This window comes from Canis lupus, chromosome 2, assembly GCF_003254725.2.
Source record: "Canis lupus dingo isolate Sandy chromosome 2, ASM325472v2, whole genome shotgun sequence".
Classification (NCBI taxonomy): domain Eukaryota; kingdom Metazoa; phylum Chordata; class Mammalia; order Carnivora; family Canidae; genus Canis; species Canis lupus.
Window position 1 is genome coordinate 39,648,852 of NC_064244.1, and position 20,940 is coordinate 39,669,791.

Genomic DNA, 20,940 nt, shown 5'->3' on the forward strand with positions numbered 1-20,940 from the left:
ACAGGTGCTTTTTTTTTTTTTTTCTAATTGACATATAATTGAAATATGACATTATATAAGTTTTAAATATACAACATAATGATTTGATATATGTATATACCACAAAATAATCACCAATAAGCCTAGTTAACATTCATTCCCACACAGAGTTACAAGTTCTTTTTCTGGCGAAGAGAACTTTTAAGATGTGGTCTAGCAACTCTTAAACATGCAGGAGAGCTTTATTAACTTAGTCACCATTTCCAGTTGCCATTTGTGATTGCCTGTATACTCTCAGCCTCTCACACAGTCCAGGAGGCCCTGTTACCACCAAGATCTGTCCAGAACCCGCCAGCCCCTCTCCACTGGCACACCAGCACCCCTGTCCAGGCCACACTCATCCCCAGATCGCCTGCCAGCACATTGCAATGATCCCCTAACTGGTCTCCCTTCAGGGAACTCTGCAGATTCATTCTCTCTATGGCAGCAAGAGTGATGTTAAAACACAATTCGGATCATGCCACAATGTGATGTGACAGGGTCTCATTCACCTCTGGATTACATGCCTTAAGCGAACACTTGTGGAATTGAACATGAGGGTTCCTATGTACCCACACACCAGATGTGGCACGGATTCTGAGTCAGGCCAACACCTGGACTTTGCTGCCAGGGGATGTCAGGTGGGGAAGGAGATCCAAATCCTCTAGGTTCTCCCCTCCTCCTCCTGCAGGTCAGGGGCCTGGCCTGCCCACCCCATCACCCCATCCACTGTGCACAGCTTGCTACTCACATTTGCTGTGCCTGTCACACAAGGCCGACGCCCTCATGTCACACAGCCGGATTGTCCCTTTGCTGCTGCTGTACACGAAGCTGTTGCAGTGATGCGGGTGGAACTCGGCTGCTGTGATCACCTCCGTGAGCTCCTCCATGTTGGCCGGCTTAATGTCAACGATATCTGGCACAGGTGAGTCAAGGACGGGACCAGGACCGGGGGCAGAAGCTCAGGGGTGATGAGTAGCGGCACCGCCTAGTTTAAGGGTAACCTGTGAGCATCTACCACACACAGGGAATCTTCACGGTAACCTTGCAAGCAAATGAGGCAGGGCTTACTGGTCTTGGCAGATGAGGCCGAGGGATGCCCAGGTCTGAGGCATCATTAGAACTCAGGTCTCCCTGGCCTCTTTTGAGTATTTCATCCTCCACCACATAGGGAACCCGTCTCATCGCCCATCAAAGTTGTCTGCTCATGCATTCAGGCTAAAATGTGCCAAGCCACAGAGACAACAGTGGTGAAGAAGCTAGCCCCATTCCAACTAAATGATTCAGTTCACTTGAAACTTTCCCCCGATTAGGCTGATAAATGATACCCACAGTAGATTGTGAATCCTCTTCCACGAAATCCCTGAGATCTTCTTTAATAACACGCTGGTGAGAGTAAGAATAGCTGCTGCTACCATTTTGTGAGCACTGACCATAGGCCCATTGTTTGCAAAGCAGATCAGTACTTTAGTGCAGTTAATCCTTAGAACAGCTCTGTAACCTGTCCTTTTCTTATTCCCTCCAGGGATGGAGATGGGGGCCTGCCCTGTGTCACAAGGCTGGAGAAGCAGCACCAGGATTTCCTCCCAGGGGCCAAACTTGTGCTTTTGAGTAATTATGCAAAATGTCTCTCATCGAAGACACTACGGAGGACCTCAAGCTTCCATAAGCTGTGATTTGCCTTAAGAGCTTGGGTGGGAGTTTAAGCACCAGAAAAAAAGCCCTCCAGTTGGATGGTGGGACAGTTTCAGCCTCCCATGGAATAGACCTTTGTTTTATCATCTGTTTTTTCTTCCTCAGTATTTTCCTTTCTGATCAAGAATGATTATACCTCCATTTTCAAAGACCTCGTCCTTAATTACTGAAACGGATCATTTGGCCTTTTAATTGTGGAGATGCCTCAGTGGATGTAAGGACTTTCAGGAGGATGTCTGGCATGTGGGAGGGAACGAGTCTGTGCTACCCTGGAGTTTGGGGGACCTGCGTGCAGGGTAGGAAGCACCTGTCTGAGGCTGTGATGCCGAGGACCCGAAACTTCCTGCAAAGAAACGGGCCTCGTGATGTGGGTGCTGTTACACAGGAAAGCTGACCAAAGTGATTCCCACTTTCCCAAGACTTTATCACTTTTGAGCCAGCTTTCTGATTGGGCCCCATGTATATATCAATAGGTGGTATTCGCTTAACATTGTCCTTCTGGTCGGCTTAAATCAACTCTGTTTCCTAGCCTTGTCTAAGCTGTAACCCACTATTCATAAAACTGTGGGTTTAACGAGCTGGTTACATTTTAAATAATATGCATGAAATAAATGCATACCAATTAAAATAAAAATGTTTACGTCTGTGCCAGGAGCTTGTATATCCCATTTGGGGAAACAGTGCAATGATTCAACAAGAAGTAACTTAACACAGACTCTGTTATTAGGTGGGGATGGATGTTTCATAAAGTTAGTAACGCAGTCCCCCTCTTTTTAGAGTATACATAAGGGGGGCACCTGGGTGGCTCAGTGGTTCAGGTCGTGATCCTGGGGTCCTGGGATCCAGTCTCACAGCGGGCTCCCCGCAGGGAGCCTGCTTCTCCCTCTATGTCTCTGCCTCTCATGAATAAATAAATAAAATCTTTAAAAAAAAGAGTATATATATGGTACAAATAAATGTGCTTGTATTTTTAGTCATACCAGCATCAACATAAGCATCTGTTACCACACACCACCTAAGCTCCAGCACACAATCTGGTGCAATAATGGCTCTGTACTTGGTTTTGCCTCTTTCCCCTTCAATGATCTGTTATAAGTCCTGTCGTGGCTTTCCAAAATTAGTCTGAGACTGAACTAACACTGCATTTTACTACAATTTGCCCCACCAAACTCAGATGCAAATATCACTTGGGTCTGCAGAGCATGTAGGTCCCCTGGATTCACAAAATACTACCTTTCAACTCAACTGCTGCCCGAGTTATAAATATGATTGCAGTTAGCACCACATGCTGGGGGGCAGGAGGCTGTGTCCCCTAGGATGTTCCAAGCTGCACCTCTGATGTTCTCTCCAGCTCCCTGACCTATACCCTGGGCTTGGTGTCCACACCACGGGATGGGGTGAGCAGAGGTTAGTGTTCAGCTGCCGTCAGATCTCATCGCCCTCCAGAAAGAGCTTCCATACCCTACCGTGCCAGTGAGCATGTTTCTCTTTTCCTAAAATAGGGCAAGAAAATCTGGTGTCAGCTTTCTCAACCTCTACCAGTAGAGCTCTAAAAACAAGCTTAACTGGAAAGGATCTTTGCTGTGTGGGAGGGGGAGGTGCCGCATCTACTATTTCTTTCTTACCTAAAAATAAAGCCCCAAAGTCAGAATGTGTGAAAATGAAGTGCTTAAAGATATCTATGAAAGCAGGAAGGAACATCGCCCAGCATCTAGAACAGCATCACGGGGATGTGCGCACAGAATCTGCTGAGGGCTGCTTCCCCTGGATCCATGCTCCCTCCCTCTCACCCCCAAGCTGGACTTTTTTGAGCCTCCCCATCATCTCTCATCCTCAAGCATCACCCCTTTGACTAGTATGTCTGACTCTACGCGGTTCAGAGATGATTCAAATCCTCTCTTTAATAACTGCGAAGGACAAGAGAATAATAACCAATAGTTCATGTTTACCAAGTGCCACACATTGTCCCATTTGACCTTCATCTCAGCCCTATGCGATCAATACTATGAACAGGCCTATTCTCCAGTGGAAGAAGCAGTAACTGAGGTGAATTCATCAAGGTCACAGGACTAGGAAGAGGAGGAGCTGGGATTCCAACCCAGTCTGTCTGGCTTCAGAGCCTGGGTTCTTGACCACATGCTACTCTCCCTCCCCTGAGGAAAGGCCCTTCCAGAGACAGCCATTCTGAGTGCAGTCATTCTGGCTCTCTCGAAACAACCTCTGGCTAATCTGAGAGGGCAGCCTCTGTTCTTTTAATTCACCGACCACCCTGGTGGCTGCATTTTTTGAAATCAGAATTTGGACATAGCATCTCAGGATTTCTGCATCCTAGGATGTGATAATTACTTTTCTCTTTTTTGAACCACGAACTGGAACAGAAACATACGGAATTTCTTGAACTGTTAACCGATGGAGGATTTGCTGAGTTCTAAGAACATTTGGGACGAGACTGAGACTAATAACTAAAAATTCAATGGCTTATGGGGATGATGGGACAGGGTATTTCACATCTACATCATCCAGAAACCCAGTCCTCTCCTCTGACTCTGTTCTAAAGGGAGATGCACACCTTCAGCATATGTGGTTTTGCCCTTCATGTCAGGAGGAAAAGAGAAGAGAGATAACCAGTGAATGGCTCCCTGTATTATCTTGAAAACAGAATGATGCATTTTGACAGTCAATTTTCTCCTCCCTATGCTTTAGAGCTCTCTATCCAAATTCTTTCCCTGTTGTCCCAAAGAACTAAATGGCAAAAGCAAAACATAGCACTGGATTCACGGCTAATATACAAGGCAGACAGCCAACAGATTGCTATTAAATTAACCCTGGGGCTTGACAGATCTGTTCTTCCTGACCCCAACTGCTTATGGCATTCCTTATTAATGCTGAGCCCAGACAAATTACCTCTACTAACAAAAGGGGTTAATCTGCTTCTCTGTTGGGACTCTGGAGGCAGCTTTGAGGACAGGAGGGGGCACAGTTAGTTTGGCAGCTGAGCTCCATGCTTGGAAGGCAGAAGGAGGGAAGGTGAGGGCATCACTGTGCCAGGCAGGGCCTAAGGCATCATTTAAAATAATAATTGAAGACACTGGGAGGTCACCCCTTAAGGGATTGGCTTCAAACAAATAAGAAGCCAGAGCCATAAATTACATCACCAGTGGGGTGAGGGAATGGAGAGGGTAATGGCAGGATGCTAAGGGGTAGCACAGGAGCCATTCAAAAGTCATTTCCCTAATCTCCAATTTAGAAAAAGCTTTCTATGAAAAAAAAAAGTCTACTGCAATGTGATAAAAGAGATTGACAATAACCTGTGTATAAAGAAATAGGGAAATGATTAAAATTTGATCTACCTCAATAAATTGTTTCTGAAATGGAAATTCCAAGTCCATTAAAAACCATGAAATATTGTATCTATAGCATGATCACAATGTCATTTAAAACTTACACTCTGAAAATGATGAGCTAAAAGGCAAATTACTAAATGTTAGTAATGGTTCTGTCTGGGTGAGGATAGGGATTTTCAATTATTAGTTAACATTTTTACAATTTCTTTTGATCATGTTGTCTTACAGGACAGAAAAAGACAAGGTATTTTCACTTCTTTCTATCTATATACAGCCAGTAAAATACAAAATATATATACAGTCTGACCAGAATCATGTAAAAAATGAGAGAGAGGGAAAGACAATAGAGAATGGAAGGAAATATGGTTAATACCTTACAGGGATTAGTTGGAGGGTCAGCATGTAAGTCACCCTTTAGTAACTCTAGCTTACAAAGGGTGATTTACCTTTACCATTGGTTCATTCATTCCTCCATGTAAATCCACAAATGTTAACAAAGAACCTGCTAGTACTTTTCTGGGTACAGGGGATACAGTCATGACCAAAACGGACCAAAAATCCTCCTGATCTGTGGAGCCTATATCCTAGCAGGGCATATGGTCACTAAGCATGGCAGATAAATATAATATATAATAGACTAGATGGTAATAACTGCTAAGCAGAAAAATAAAGCAGCGATGAGAGAGAGAAATGATATATGTGTGTGTATATCCTGGACTGAACAGGAGAAGGCTTTCTGGATAAATAGAGTTAAGATTTTTTCCCCTTTTATTATTTATTTACTTTTCTGAGTCCTTATAGTTCAATTAGCTAGCGCGATGTTAAAATGGTGATGCTATTCCCCTGTATATACACCAAAACTAGGTGGGGAGATTACAGATGATTCTATATATCTCCACGATAAGTGCTTATTTTTAAACAATAAACAAAAAAAAATAGTTTCCTTGTGTTAGAACCACCTATGAGAGAGTTGAGAGACCAGGAGCCTCATCAACATGGGTAAAGTTCAAGATAATACTGTGATAAATAGGGATCCCTGGTGGCTCAGCGGTTCAGTGCCTGTCTTTGGCCCAGGGCGTGATCCTGAGTCCTGCATCGGGCTCCCGGCATGGAGCCTGCTTCTCCCTCTGCCTGTGTCTCTGCCTCTCTCTATCATGAATAAATAAAATCTTAAAAAAAATACTGTGATAAATATCATGATTGTAACAAAACTGGGTCAGGAGATTGGGATTCAATTCTGATTCCAAGTCTGTTTTGCTTGGAAAATGTGGGCAAGTCATTTTCTCTCTCTGGGTTTCGATTTTTTAGCCTTTGAATGGGTATAATCCTATTTACCTCGATAACCTCTGAGAATTGTGATTATGAAATAATTTCACGAGACAATTATTAAAGGCTTTATGGTAGCCTGGATAATCCCATCTCTCACTCTCTCTCTCAAAAAAAAAAAAAAAAAAAAAAAGCATCTAGTTTTCCCCAGATAGCTTTATATGTTTCAGTTTTGTGGGCTTTTAAAGGTGATATCCTTGTACACTTGTCTTTATCAGTGCCGATTCTGACAATATTTTTTGTTTTGTTTTGTTTTCTTTCTAAGCCCTGCCAATCAAGGGCAGGAAAGCCAAAAAGGAAGCCTTTCAGCAGGCCAGGCTGGAAATCTACGTTCGCCTGGGAAAGACACCCATGTTCAGGAGCAGTTGAAGTTTTTCATGTAGCTGTACTTAGAGTCTGCCAATACTGAAGGTGGAGAACAGCCTATCTTGGCCCTGAGAACTACCCGCATTAGAGTTGGATTTCCTTTTAGGAGACATGAATTGCTTTGAGGGCTTTTTCCCCCTTTCCAAAGTCTGAATGAGATCTTTGGATATTAAGTACTGATTACAAAGCATCCAGATCTTATTAGCTGAACGGATGTGTTACTTGATGATAAGACACTGGCAATCTCTGAAGAGGACTCCAAGGGATATTCTTCTTTTAAGAGCTTAAAAAAAGCCAATGTGCAAATATTTATGGAGGGTTTGCCAATTGCTAGGCTCAATATGAGAGACCGACAAAGAGACATATGGTGCCATATTAGTTACTGCTTTAAGTATGTCCTGAGCTACAGAAGACACAGGGCTGAGATGAAATTCATGATTTGGGTTGGGGGAGGGCACTTGAAAATCTCATAACCACAGACTCTTTCCTATTTTATTCGTGTGACAGAGAGCTTGAATTCCACCATTAGGAAACACCCAGTATTTTCTTCAAAGGTCAGTTCAGATGTTACTTTCTTTATGACTCATTCTAGCCAAATTTCTTTCATGATTCTCCCTTTCTTGTGTAACCATAGCACCTTGAATACACCTAACACTTAATACATATTATTATAATCAATTGAGTAATTTGAGATGGTGTGATAGGGTATATTTTACTGGAGTATGGAGTATGAAAGACTGAATCTCCAAGTCTGGACTAGTTACATAATCATGAAAGCCTTTAAATTTGTTAACTCATCTACAAAAAGGCAGACAACTACAAAGGATGATGTGTAGATTATACCTGGTGCTTAATACAGGCTCCAAAAATTGTTAGTCTCATCTTCCCTAGTATGTTGACATGTCTGTCTTCCTCTGTCCATATACTTGCTTTGCTGGTTTTGTGATATGTTAACTTGGTTAGGCTGAATCCTTAAGAGTTCCCTTACTAGGATGTCTCTGGTTATGGTGGGGTAACATGGGCTCAGGAAAGTTGAAGGACAGAAGAGAGGAAGCATGTATCACACACACATCTTCTCCTTTCACTTATTCAATCAAACACAAATCCAGGTGTTTCTGTAAGGGAATCTGCAATTCTACAGATGTGATTAAAGGCCCCCACAGGTTGACTTCAAGTTAACCAAAGGAAGATTCTCTTTGGTGGGCCTGAATTAATCAAGTTGAAGACCTATAAAGGAAAGCTTAGGCCCTCCCTGAGGAAGAGGCTCTCTCTTCCTGACTGCCATGTGTGGACAAGCTTCAAATCATCCTGTGCTCTTCCAGCTTACTTGTGATTTTCCATTTCTGACTAAGTGCCTAACAGACCCTGACTTGCTTGGCCAGCCTCACAACTGCAAGTCTAGTTCATTAGAGTAAGTCAGTCTCTCTCCTTCTCCCTCCTCTCCTGCCTTTCCCTCTCTCTGTAGACAGATGGACAGACAGACACACACATGCAAAGAGCACACACACATACAGTGCTCCTGCAAGAGTTTTGCTTTTTGCTTGAACTCTAGCTGATACATCTAAGCTTCGGATTACAAGAACCATAATACCAGGGATGGAGTTTTATTCAAATGGCATTCCAGTACACATAGTAAGTGTTCAATAAATGTTTATGGATTTTACTTTAATTCATTGTGACTTAGCAGCATTCTCTAGGCATAGTTTTTTTTTTAATGCAGAAAATCCATCATAGGTCAATAATAGGTCAAGATGCCAGGCCTGGATACTGTAAATCGTTTAGCTTGTGGTTTTCTTAGGAAAGAACGGGATCCAGGCAACAAGATTAGAAGAACAGGGGGATGGGGAAATGTTACAGATAATAATAGCTACTATTTATTAAGCTTTCTCCCTGTGCCAGGTACTTGGCTAAGAAATCAACACTATGATCTCATTTAATACCCACAACAACCTTACAAGATAGATGTTATTATTATCTCCATTAACCGATGAAGAAATGGGAGGGTCAGAAGATGTTAACAACTTGTCAAGGTCACACAGATTTTAGGAGAAAAAACTGGATTCAAATCCAGTGAATCTAACTCCAGAGTCGAACTACTAAGCTAACTATTAAGCATTCCTAACTACTATGCTATACTGCTCTGAGGAAGCTCAAAAAGCCCCAGAAGCCTACCTAGTTGCATTCTTGCCCTCTGCCCTGACAACATGAAGTCCAAAGGGCTTTCCTCATGTAGAGGGAAATCCCTCATCTCATAAATCCCTAGGTAGGACAGATACGGAGGGTCAGCATCCTCACAAGCAAAGCACCAGGCCTTCGAAAACCCACCAAGGCAGCACTTATTATGGGAAGGAGGAGGCTGCCCTGGCACATGTGGGCCAATGTGCTGGAGGTGTCACTGGAATGCTCTCCTTTTACACCAAATGCCAGTCTCAACTTGATATGTACACTTGTGGATGGAAGCCAGAGCAGCAACAAGGGAGACAGACTTGTATCAGGCCCCACAGTTTGCTTCAAAGTCTGTCTGGCAGAAAGAATCCCACCAGAATAAAAGGCAGGCCGCTGTCCATGGTACTACAGAGAGACAGAAGCCAAGAGCTGAGGTTATACAGTCCCCTGATCAGGGAATAAAGTCCAAAAAGGCCTCAGCTCAGTTGACAAATGAAGCTGATACACAGGGATGCTAAGACCAAGGCCAATGATGAAACACACCAGGAGTCCAGATGTCTTCTCTCAGAGAAATCCTGTCTCATGCCCAGAGACTTACAGAGTTCTGTAAGATGTGGCTTCTGCTGACCTTTTCAGTCTTGCTTATACTATGCTCCACCAGAATGTGTAAAGCTTACACATTCTCTGGGTTCCAGTCACAGTGGCCTTTTTAGATTTCCTCCAACATTGTTTTATTACCTTCTGCCACATGCCCTTTGTACATGCTAGACCAATCTCTCCACACCTCTTTCCCAACTTAGCTCATATTCTTTTTCTTTCAGATCTCAACTCAATAATCAGTTCCTCTGCAAAGTCTTCTTTTATTCCTAGTTTCTATCAGATTTGAAAAAAGAAGCATTCACACAAATGTATTTCCTTTCCTCACAGGGCTTTCCTCTGTTTATATGTTCATTAATGTGATTATTTGATGAATGTCATTCTGAAAGCAGAAAGTTTCTTTTCGCTTCTATATCTCCATGGCCTCAGTACAGTGCTTGACACAAACTAGGTACTCGGTATACAGTTATTGAGGGCTGTATAATATTTACTTTTACTTGATAGTAGCCTATTAATAGGTCCCATATTGGACTAGGTAAAAGTCCAGATTTAACTCATTCTCCTCCTTGAGAAAAGAATTCAAAAGATTCTAAGTGTACCATAGAAAACTAGTTTGAAAAGTTAGGACTGCTTCTAGCCCTAGAATATCACTAATCTAGAAATGGGTTATTATTGTCCAAAAGTAGTTAACCCATTAAGGCCAAAGTCTGACCACTTTAAGACAGAACCTGTTACATCAGATAAGGACAGACTGGCTATGGAGGGAAAGGAGAGGACTCAATCTGATCTAGTGTTAAATACAAGGCCCCGGACCTCAGAGATCCTGCAAATATGTGGTCTAGGGTATAATGAGCAATGTCTTAAAAAGAGCATCCAACTGCAAAGCCAAAGGAGGAGTCTAGAATTGAGAAGATGACCCAGGTAATGAGTTCAGTAGAATAGAAACCACCATACTAACATCTAACTTTTTTAGTTTCCTTGTCCTTTCCATGATAATCAAGCTTCTTTTGAAATCTGTTTATCATTCATTTAGCAGGGTACTGGCCTAACCATATATGTGTGTGTATGTGTGTGTGTGTGTGTGTGTGTGTATATATATATATACATATATACACACACATATGTATATAAAGAGACATAGATGGATATATTTTATATACAGTTGACCCTTGAACAGTGTGGGGACTAGGGCCAGTGATCCTTGTGCAGTCAATAATCCACATATAACTTTTGGCTCCCTTAAATCTTTGTAATTAATACTTCAATGTTGACCAGAAATCTTACTGATGAGATAAGTTAACACAAATTTTGTATGCTATATATAATATATACACTGTAGTCTTACAATAAAACATTATTGGAAAAGAAATTATTGTCTAATAAAGAAAATTCATTATTGCATTTACTGAAAAAAATCTGCGTGTAAGTGGACCCACATAGTTCAAAACATGCTGTCCAAGGGTCAATTGTATGTATAACATTTATCCACATATACATATTAAAGATATAAATATATTTTATATATGTGGATAATCATATATATAAACATATTTTTAAAAATTCTCACAATCCTCTTTGGTAAAACTCCTCTCTAAAGATCAAGTAACAGAGGGTTGGTTAAATTAAGAACCTTATTAAAGCTTACACATCCAGCAAGTGGTAGAGCTGAGTGTGAACTTCAGTCTTTAAGATGTTCAGAACTTCTAGAACTTTTAGAACTCCAAAGCCTGCATTTTCAATCATAATGCCAGTGTCATACCAAATGCCAGGCAGTGGAAGTCATGACTTTATTATTTAACCACACTGCAAGACCACTTGTCTTACTATTTACTTTTCTTTACATAAACTTACTTTATAATTTAAGTGGATTTTTCAGTATCTATGAAATTGCCAGACTGATATGATAGTTGTCTTTTTTAGTATTATTATGAATATCTAATTATGAAAATGAAAAAAATCCACATAGTGCTTAGAAGTACCTTGATTACCACCCAGTGGTACTTATACCACGTTCTGGGAACCCCACATTATTCTATCCTGCACCATGTTTTTCAGCCACATTATAAAAATGGCGCTAAACAATGTTTGATTTAATAAGACCTGTTGGTGTTTTTTTGAGGGTGTTTTGAAAGATGGCCGCTTCCTACCCCAGAGGTGGCTGTACTTCAGTGACAAGAGGCAAAAAGGTCCCAGTTTGTACAGTCAGCTCAGTGCTTAAGGCACTAGTTGAAAAGAACTATATAGATATCAGTGATCATCATTCTCATGATGACAATGATTATTTTACATATGGCTGCTTTAAGGGTGAATGGCACAGTCTCATTTGTATGCCAGCATCTGGCAGACTGTCACACATCTGCAGAATATAACCTAAATTGTGCTATTAATATTTCCCCTTTGCATTTTCCCCAAGGCATCTGTCTCCCCAAAGGCCTAAAGAAACCACCCGCCTCCATCTTGAAGGCCTGGAGGCAAATCCAGAAAACATGTCACCTAGACTGGGGACAGCAGATGCTCAGAGTGACAGCAGCTGAGTCTGAGCAGATTTCTGGTTCTTGGAAAAGATGTAAAGGGAGAAAGGGCACCACAACCCACACTCATTCTATTAGCAGCTGTACTTCCAGGCAAAATCTGTAGGCAGGCTCTCTGAGGCTCAGACAGCATGTAGAATCCACTGTGCAATCAATAACAGATGCCAGTCATGGTCCTGAGGGTCAGGTCCTAGTACCTCCATCACTGCCATTACTTGCTTAAAGCTCCTTTCCTTAGAATGCCTTGGCAAACCAGAAAAACAGACTCTTCAGTACAGAGAACAAACTGAAGGTTATCAAAGGGGAGGAGGGGTAGGGGATGGGTGAAATAGGTGATGGAAGCTTAAGGAGGGCACTTGTTGGGAAGAGCACTGGGTGTGGTATGGAAGTACTGAATCACTCACTATATTGTGCACCTGACGCTAATATAACACTATGTTAGCTAACTGGAATTTAAATAAAAACTTAAAAAAAAAAGAAGGCTTGGGCAACCATCAAGTACTCTTCTATGGTAGAGACTAGCTAGCTATGTAGCAATACCATGTCAATTTCTTTTTACATGCACAGCTACACTACATTTCCCAGCCTGCTCTGTAGTTAGAAGTCGCCATGTGACTGACCAATGGAATTCATGCTATTTTAGGGCCTGGCCCAAAAGAGCCTCCAGTATGTGGTTCTCTACAATCTTTCCTTTTGCTGTCCTGACTGCAGGTAAGCCTGGTGAGAGTGGGGAGCTGCAAAATGGAAGGACCTATTTCTCTGGTTCACTGTTTGGAGGAGGTTGCTTTCTAGTGGGGATCATCACAATGGACTTTATAACAGAAATTATTTTTTATGTGTTTGAACCACTATGATGTCTGTTTTTATCAAAACATTCAGAGCTTTACTATAACCCATGTACTCTTACAGTGAAATTTCTGGGTTAAATTTCATGATCACTGGGATGCCTGGGTGGCTCAGTCGGTTAAGCATCCAACTCTTAGTTTCAGCTCAGGTCATGATCTCAGGGTTGTGAGATCGAGCTCCTGTATCAGGCTTCATGCTCAGCAGAGATTCTGCTTGGAATTCACCCTCTATCTCTGCCCCTGCCCCAGCTCATGCTCTCTCTCTTTCCCTCTCTCTCTCTCAAATAAATAAATAAATCTTAAAGAATTTCATGATTAAATGTCTACTAGAGAGTTCCACTTCAGCAACCTATCATACTTCAAACTTGACTTGTCCAACCAAAATGGTATTTTCTATCTCAGAATGTTCTAGGTACTAGAGTATAGGAACAGATCATACAAAGTCCTTCTCTCATAGAATTTACACCTGAATATGGGGAAATCCAAAATACACACACAAAATTTCAAATAGTGATGTGTGCTGTGATGATAAGAATGATAGAGGGCTATTTGGGGGCTACTTGGCAGTTAATGGGAAAGGACCTCTGAGGAGGCAATGTTAGATTGAAGTCTGAATGCTGAACATGTAGTTAGTCATGTGAATTTCGGGGACAAAGTATCCCAGAAAGACGGAACAGCAAACATAAAGAAGAGACATGAGATCAAGGTTTATCCAGGAACAGAAAAGAGGTGAGTTGGCTGAAGTAGAGAGAATCCTGGAGAGTGCTATGACTGGATATCAAAGAGGGAGGCAGGGCCCAGATCATGTAGAACCTTGTAGCTCAAGGTAAAGAAATTGGATTTTATCCTAAATCCATTGGGGAGTTATTAGAATGTTTTAAGCTGGGGAAGAATGATAACTTAGATACTGAAGGTATCTGAAAGGTCCACTCTGACTGTTATGGGAACATGAACTATGTAGAAGATCAAGAAAAAAAGGGAGACTAAGCAGGAGATTATTGCAGTCACACAGATGAAGGGACAGCGGCCTATGCTAGTGTAGGGTGGTAGGAGTGGAGAGGGAGAGCAAGGGGTGGCTTTGAGATATATTTCAGAGTAAGCACTAGAGGGCTCATAGATTGGGTCAGGAGTAGGGAGGCTGGTGAGTGAGAGAAAAAAAATACTGACTCCCAGGTCAGGTGCTTAGCTGCATGGGTAGAGAAATCATTACCCGAGAATGGGCATTCAAATGAAGAGTCAGGTTTGTGGTGGGATGGACCACAGGATAGGTAGTGAATAAATGACCCATCTATATTATGAAACGGGGTCTTTATAACGGGATTAAGATGTGGGCTCAAATACTCATTTAACAATCTTCTTGATGTCACTGGATTTTAGCTAAATAGGGGATAGTAATATTTATATCAGGGGGTTGTTATATCAAATGTACCTTTGGTGTATGAAGACTAGAAGGAAGCATGATAGGGATGTGAGGATTGCTAATAAAGTTTGGTTTATTGATCTGGATGCTGGTTAAACAGGTGTGCCCTGTGGAAAGCCATCAGGCTGTAAAATTATGATATGTGCACTTCTCAAAATGAGGTTCTATGTATGGTGGTGCTTAGAATTCAATAAATGGCAGCCAGTATTATTTTCACTATGTTGACAGAATGAAAACCCTCTCATGTGTACCTGTGGTCCATGCTGCCCATACAGACCATTTATAAATCCTTTCACAAGAGGAAGGAACCCTAACTGAATTCTGGGGTCTTATATCATAGTGGATAAAGTTGCAACTGACTTTAATTCATGACACGCAAATGACTTTGTGTAAACGAACTGATGCAGAGTTCCAACCCAGAGGTAGTCCTGGACTACTACTTCAGTAAGTCAATACTTCTCTAAGTTTGTTAGGATGAAGGATGGATGCCAACATAGTTTACAAGGGAACAGTTCACCACAAGTTCTAGGAGTTGTGGTTGTGATTGCTTCTTTCTCTTCTACTTCCCCCCAAGCCTGCTCACACCTGAATACTTATGATTCAAATCAACTGGTTATTGGCCCCCAGTAAAGGATACTAAAACTTTGATTGGTTATTTCAAAGTTCCATAGGTTAATCCTCAGGTCATCAGCTGACATATAGGTTTCATAGTCGCTGTTGACTGATATAGAGTTGATGTGATATGTGTGTGCGTTGGCAAATACTCTTCGCGGGGTGGCCTCCACCATCAAGTCCATGGGTCTCAGGACAGGCACCTGGGATGGAAGAGAAACAAATCACTTCAGAATCAAAGCTCTTCATGAGGGAAAAAGTATGCATGTTGATGTCTTTTATCATCACACACAAAATCATAATCACATTCAAAAACTTGAATTTAGAGAAGCCTGAAAACTATCAGAAGACTGATAAATCACATGTTCCTGTTTCCTCTCTCCCTTTTAGTTTTATTTTTTTTCCTTCTACTCCTTTCAGGTTTACTTCTTTCTCAAAAGCTGTCACCATCACTTAGCCCTCATGGGCAATTTCATCTTTTATAGATTCTAAGCTTTCTTCCTGGCCCCTCTAGGTGGCCTCATCCTGGGGGAACTGAACTTAGAATCTACTGTGTGGTCATTAGCTTTCTGAGCTGTTGTTCCAAGCTGCTTGCTTGTTTGTTTTCAACATGAAGTATAGTTTAAAAAGGAAGTTGTGGGCAAATTTTAGAAATATGTAGTTCAACTTTGATCTAAATTTATACTTCAGGGCTTAGGAGGTCTAGACGCCATCCTGGCTTTTTCTTCAATCTTTACGGGGATTTTGGGAAAATATATAACCACCCAAGATTCTAATAGCCCAAATTTAGCCATTAATATAGACAGCACTCATTGACATCCTGTTTTACCTGGAAAAATCTTGGTTTATACCTGTTGTCTTTGTGTACCAACTACAAAATACCTACTTTCACAACAAAACTGTCCTAGTCTGGACAATAAAGTATGTGGTCATCTTACTGATATATAAGGTGTACTCAGTGATTATTTGTTGAATGAGTAAATAAGAATATTCGAGCAAATGTTTTCTTTCCTGTGGGTCAAAGAATCAGGCCGTTAAATCGATTCCCACACATGAAGCTCTTCCTGCCAAATATGAACAAAGATTCATCACTCTTCTGACTCCCTCTTTGAATTCAAGGGCACTTCTGACTACACCTGGGCCAACTGGCTCCTGAGAAAGTGAGAAAGAACACCAATGCCTGACAGGGGATAGACTAAAAGCAAAACAAAACAAACACAAACACAAAACACCAGATGTGGTCCTTAACCAACAGCTATTTCCCTTTCAAAAAAGTCATCTTTTGCAACTGAGCAGATTTGCTGACTGATTTGCTTCCAGGTGGTCAATGAAGACTTTAATTTCTGGATTTGTTTCAACCCAGGGGGTGAGGGGAAGAGGACAGAAGCAAAGGTTACATTCTGTGAAGTGTACTCACTTCAACAGTATAACCTTTTACAAAACAGAATTCTCCCAGTTTGGTCTTGAAGGAGCTTAGGTCCCTCACACTTTTGAGAGAGTTTTAAAATTGAATAAATAATTCAGGGAATCAGAGTCCTATGTAGCTGTGGTGCTATATATCCTGGAAGGCAGAGGTGGCTTTCAATGTGGATATAGGAAGAACCAGGTATCCTCTGAACACCAGGAAAGGGAGGGGAAGGAAAGTCTTTGTGAGACTTCCACTCCAATTATGGATAATGGTTTTAGAGCATAAGCTCGGGGATGGCAAGAACTGGAAGACCTGGGTTCTCATCACAGATTCACGACAAACCTAACGGCTGTGTAACCATGGGTGGTTAACCTGTCCCTTCTGGGTTCTCAGGATACTATCTGAAAGTTATCAGGAAGGGGGGTTGGGATCTGTGGAGATAATATGCCATTTGGTTCACCCTTCTTCTCACCCTTTCAGAAACTTTTATTGGGCTCTATACAAGGTCCTGGGGCAGTGGTTGAGCATTTGACTGCAAGATCCTGGGGGATACAAGTAGTGAGCAAAACCAGACAGTTCCTGCCTTCATCCAGCTGGTCTAGATGGAGGAGGTAGACACGAAGTCATATCATAATAAAATACAGTAAGTGCCGCAAAGGAGAGGATATCATGCAAAGGGGGGATTTAACATGATCAGGGAGGCCCAGGGAGCCATTGCTGAGAAAGTATGGGATGGATGACTGCAAGGGATGAGAGAGGTTTGCTGGTCCAGGAGAAGCCACAGGAAGTCCTGTTGGCACTGGGAAACCTGTTTTGAGCTCTGCTACCTCAGGGTGGGTGCAGAGGAAGCACAGATAGCCCTCATAAGCTCCAGGTGGGATGTTCCTTAATGACAGACTACAAAAGCGTGGCATGTGTTGTTGAAAACACACAGCATAGTCACCCTGATTCAAATACCAGGAACACCTACAACACCTAATTGAGGCTTCTAGAGGCAGCCTAAGTACAAAACTCGATGACTACCACTAGAGTTGTCATCAGTAATACTGTCGATGCCATAAATACTACTGCTGGTTTATTTGGGGAGGGAAGAATGTTCCAGTTGGAGAAAATAGCATGTGCAAAGGTCCTAGAGTGGGGGTAGGGCCAAGAATGAAGGGCTGATAGGTCAATGTGGGTGAAACAGAGAAAGTGATGGAAACCATGGTAAGAGCCAAAGTAACAGGGTAGGTCAGAGGCAAGCCCCCCCCCAAAGATTTTTGCCATTATTGTTAAGGAAATGGGCAGAAATAAAAAGATCTCCAATGATTGTGATACGATTAAAGTTTTGAGATCATTCCTGATATACAGTGGAGAATAAGAGGCTAAATGAAGCAAAAATTTGGAAAGAAAGGTGATACCATCAAACACCAACAAAGAGTACATCTGAGTCAAGGCTTTGTAATGGATAAAAAAATATTACTCTGCTTTTGGGAACTCTCCCCACAAATATTTCTTAGGCATTTACTACTCTGGGTCATTCTTTATACTTCTGCTAGTATAAAGTATTTATTACCTCTGCTAATTCTTTCAACAGCTCTGTGAAATAGGTATGAGTGTAAGTACTTTTACAGAGACAAAGGTCAGGCTCAGAGAGGCGAAGTCACTGCCTAGGGTTGCCCAGCAATAGGAGGCCGTAGGAGTTATGAGGCATCGTCGGATTTTAATACCAGAGCCTACCTGACTGTAAAGCTGTGCTCCTTCCACTGTCTCACACTACACTCTTATATCATACATGGCGGGAAGTGATAAATGCTCCATATGTCACATGAATAAGCTGGCAGAAGTATTTATGGCATCGACAGTATTACTGATGACAACTGTAGTGGTAGTCATCGAGTTTTGTACTTAGGCTGCCTCTAGAATCCTCAATTAGGTGTTGTAGGTGTTCCTGGTATTTGAATCAGGGTGACTATGCTGTGTGCTTTCAACAACACATGCCACGCTTTTATAGTCTGTCATAAAGGAACACCCCACCTGGAGCTTATGAGGGCTATCTGTGCTTCCTCTGCACCTACCCCGAGGTAGCAGAACTCAAAACAGGCTTCCCAGTGCCACAGAAGAAATGCAATCTGCAAGGACTTCCTGTGGCTTCTCCTAAACCCTTCCCTGAACATCCTTCCTTACTGCGCGTTGTCTGCAGAGGCTTCCCATGGCTGTGGTGACAGGGAGGGAGCGTGACAGCCAGGATCAAGAGGCATTACAAAGTGGGAACTGCCAGCCCAGAGCATCAGCTTAACGTGACGGGCCTGCCTGCTAATTCAGTCTGACATATTCCATGATGTACCACTTAATGGGGAAGGCTCCATGGAGGTGTCTGGGGAGGGAGCCACTAATGCGTTACCCAGATAAGGCGGAAGGATGAATGTCATCCATGGTATTCCAGCACCATTCTCTTGCCCAGGTCAAGGCCTGTCCACTGCCTAGTGATGCCCTTCCCAGAAAGGAAGAAGGAGATTCAATCTGGACAGCATGACTGGCCAGGAAGCCCTATTGGGACTCTGTGTGTTATTTGCTCTGGCTACATACTGTCTTCAGGGCTAGACAGGGAGAAGAGTAGGACACAATGCTTCAAGTTGGGCCCACAGGCCCTCATTAGGGCTTTCTCTATACAATATTCAAGGAGGGCTTCCATGCTGTGTGCCAGTCACACTGTCAGAGATCCCCTGCCCCAAGTACCAGGGCTCTGCAGCCCTCTGCCTTCTCTGGGCACAGGCCTGGGGAAGGTTCTTCGGTTTGCCCATTTTACAGCGGAGGTTCAGGGAGGTGAAGTATTCTGTTCAATGTCACACAGAGAGTAAGCTGAGGAGTGGAACCTAGGCAGTTTGGTTCCCGAGTGAGCATACTGTTGCAGATGAAACTATTAGAGGGAAATATGAAATTGCCATTTTTGCAGGTCAAAAACCATCAAGTCTCCATTACTGCAAACAGTTTAGCTTATTACTTTGGAAAGACTCTGGTATGTAGATGTGACACTGGGTCACAGAATAAAGAATCTTAGAAGGGTGCTTAGAGTCTTTTTCAAAGACCATCCTGTGTGTGCATGTGTGTGATGTGGAGGGGAATTTATTTATTTATTTATTATTATTATTATTTTTTTATGTGGAGGGGAATTTAATGAGCGGCTGTGGCTGTCTAGGTTTTACCTTCTCCATCACTCTTGATAGTACGTGTTTGTATTCTCAATCATATCTTGCTTAAATTAATATTTCTGTGATTAAGGAGAATTTGAAAACTACTGACCCAGGCAATACCTACAATATGCAGATGACAAAATCAAGACCCACAGAGGTGCCTTAGCCATGGTTACCCAGGTACACTCCAGGTCTCTACCTCCCATCCCAGAGCTTCCTCTGCTCCCCATACCATGTGCCTGAACCATTCTCCATAGAACCAGAGCCTTCCTTTTGCCAAATGTCAGAACCAGAACTGGACAAAACCCAGGATTAAGCCAGGACCTTTAGCTTATAGTTCAAAGCCTCCTTTCTGAGCCATGTCAGCAGGTAGGGGACGAGGCTAAAATCAACTCTGAGACATGGTGAGTGCTGGATTGTACTTTCAATGAGAAGAGCATCCTTGGCCCTCAGAGGGCTCAGGTGGGTCTGTGGTGCACTGTTGGATTTCCCTCACATCCCTCTCTCAGTACCTCCAATTCCTTCTGCATCTGGATTCCATTTCACCTCATCTCCCTGAGCCTGATTCTAAAGGAGGAACGCATTAGCCCAGTTGGCCAAGACACCCAACACTGTATTAGAAAATCAGCCCAATAAGGTCCCATCTCCCAAGAGAGTCTCAGAGTCTAACCAGCTGTAAAGCCTACAGAGATAGCTCCTGTCTGTAATACTAGTGGGATGCAAAGAGCCCCAAGAACCACATAGCTGCCTCCCTCTCATCACTGAGGTCTCTGTTCAATTATCATCCCTTGAGAGAGGGATCCTTGAGAGAAGCTTCCATGTCATGCCCACCATATCTCAAATAGTGTACTCTCCACTCACTATCCTCTTACTCAGCTGATGGCTTAGTATGTTTTATTTATTTTTTCTTTTTCTTTAATTTTCACTCTATTTTTTTAAATAATAAATTTATTTTTTATTGGTGTTCAATTTACCAACATACAGAATAACACCCAGTGCTCATCCCATCAAGTGCCCCCCTCAGTGCCCGTCACCCATTCACCCCCACCCCCCGCCCTCCTCCCCTTCCACCACCCCTAGTTCGTTTCCCAGAGTTAGGAGTCTTTATGTTCTGTCTCCCTTTCTGATATTTCCCACACACTTCTCCCTTCCCTTATATTCCCTTTCACTATTATTTATATTCCCCAAATGAATGAGAACATACAATGTTTGTCCTTCTCCGATTGACTTACTTCACTCAGCATAATACCCTCCAATTCCAACCACTGTTGAAGCAGATGGTGGGTATTTGTCATTTCTAATGGCTGAGTAATATTCCATTGTATACATAAACCACATCTTCTTTATCCATTCATCTTTCGATGGACACCGAGGCTCCTTCCACAGTTTGGCTATTGTGGACATTGCTGCTAGAAACATTGGGGTGCAGGTGTCCTGGC

The 20,940-nt window shown here is 42.4% G+C and overlaps 1 protein-coding gene across 20 annotated transcripts in view; it reads right to left on the reverse strand.

The window, feature by feature from the left end:
• The window catches only part of PPP2R2B (protein phosphatase 2 regulatory subunit Bbeta), a 440,017-nt gene that overhangs the window by 38,004 nt on the left and 381,073 nt on the right, over positions 1 to 20,940 (reverse strand). For all 20 annotated transcript variants that reach the window (XM_025447681.3, XM_025447676.3, XM_049102509.1 and 17 more), the window contains 2 exons: positions 14,946 to 15,123; positions 770 to 934 (listed from right to left, as the gene is read on the reverse strand). In XM_025447681.3, coding sequence (XP_025303466.1) covers positions 770 to 934; positions 14,946 to 15,123 — 343 coding nt within the window. The remainder of the gene's footprint in view (positions 1 to 769; positions 935 to 14,945; positions 15,124 to 20,940) is intronic.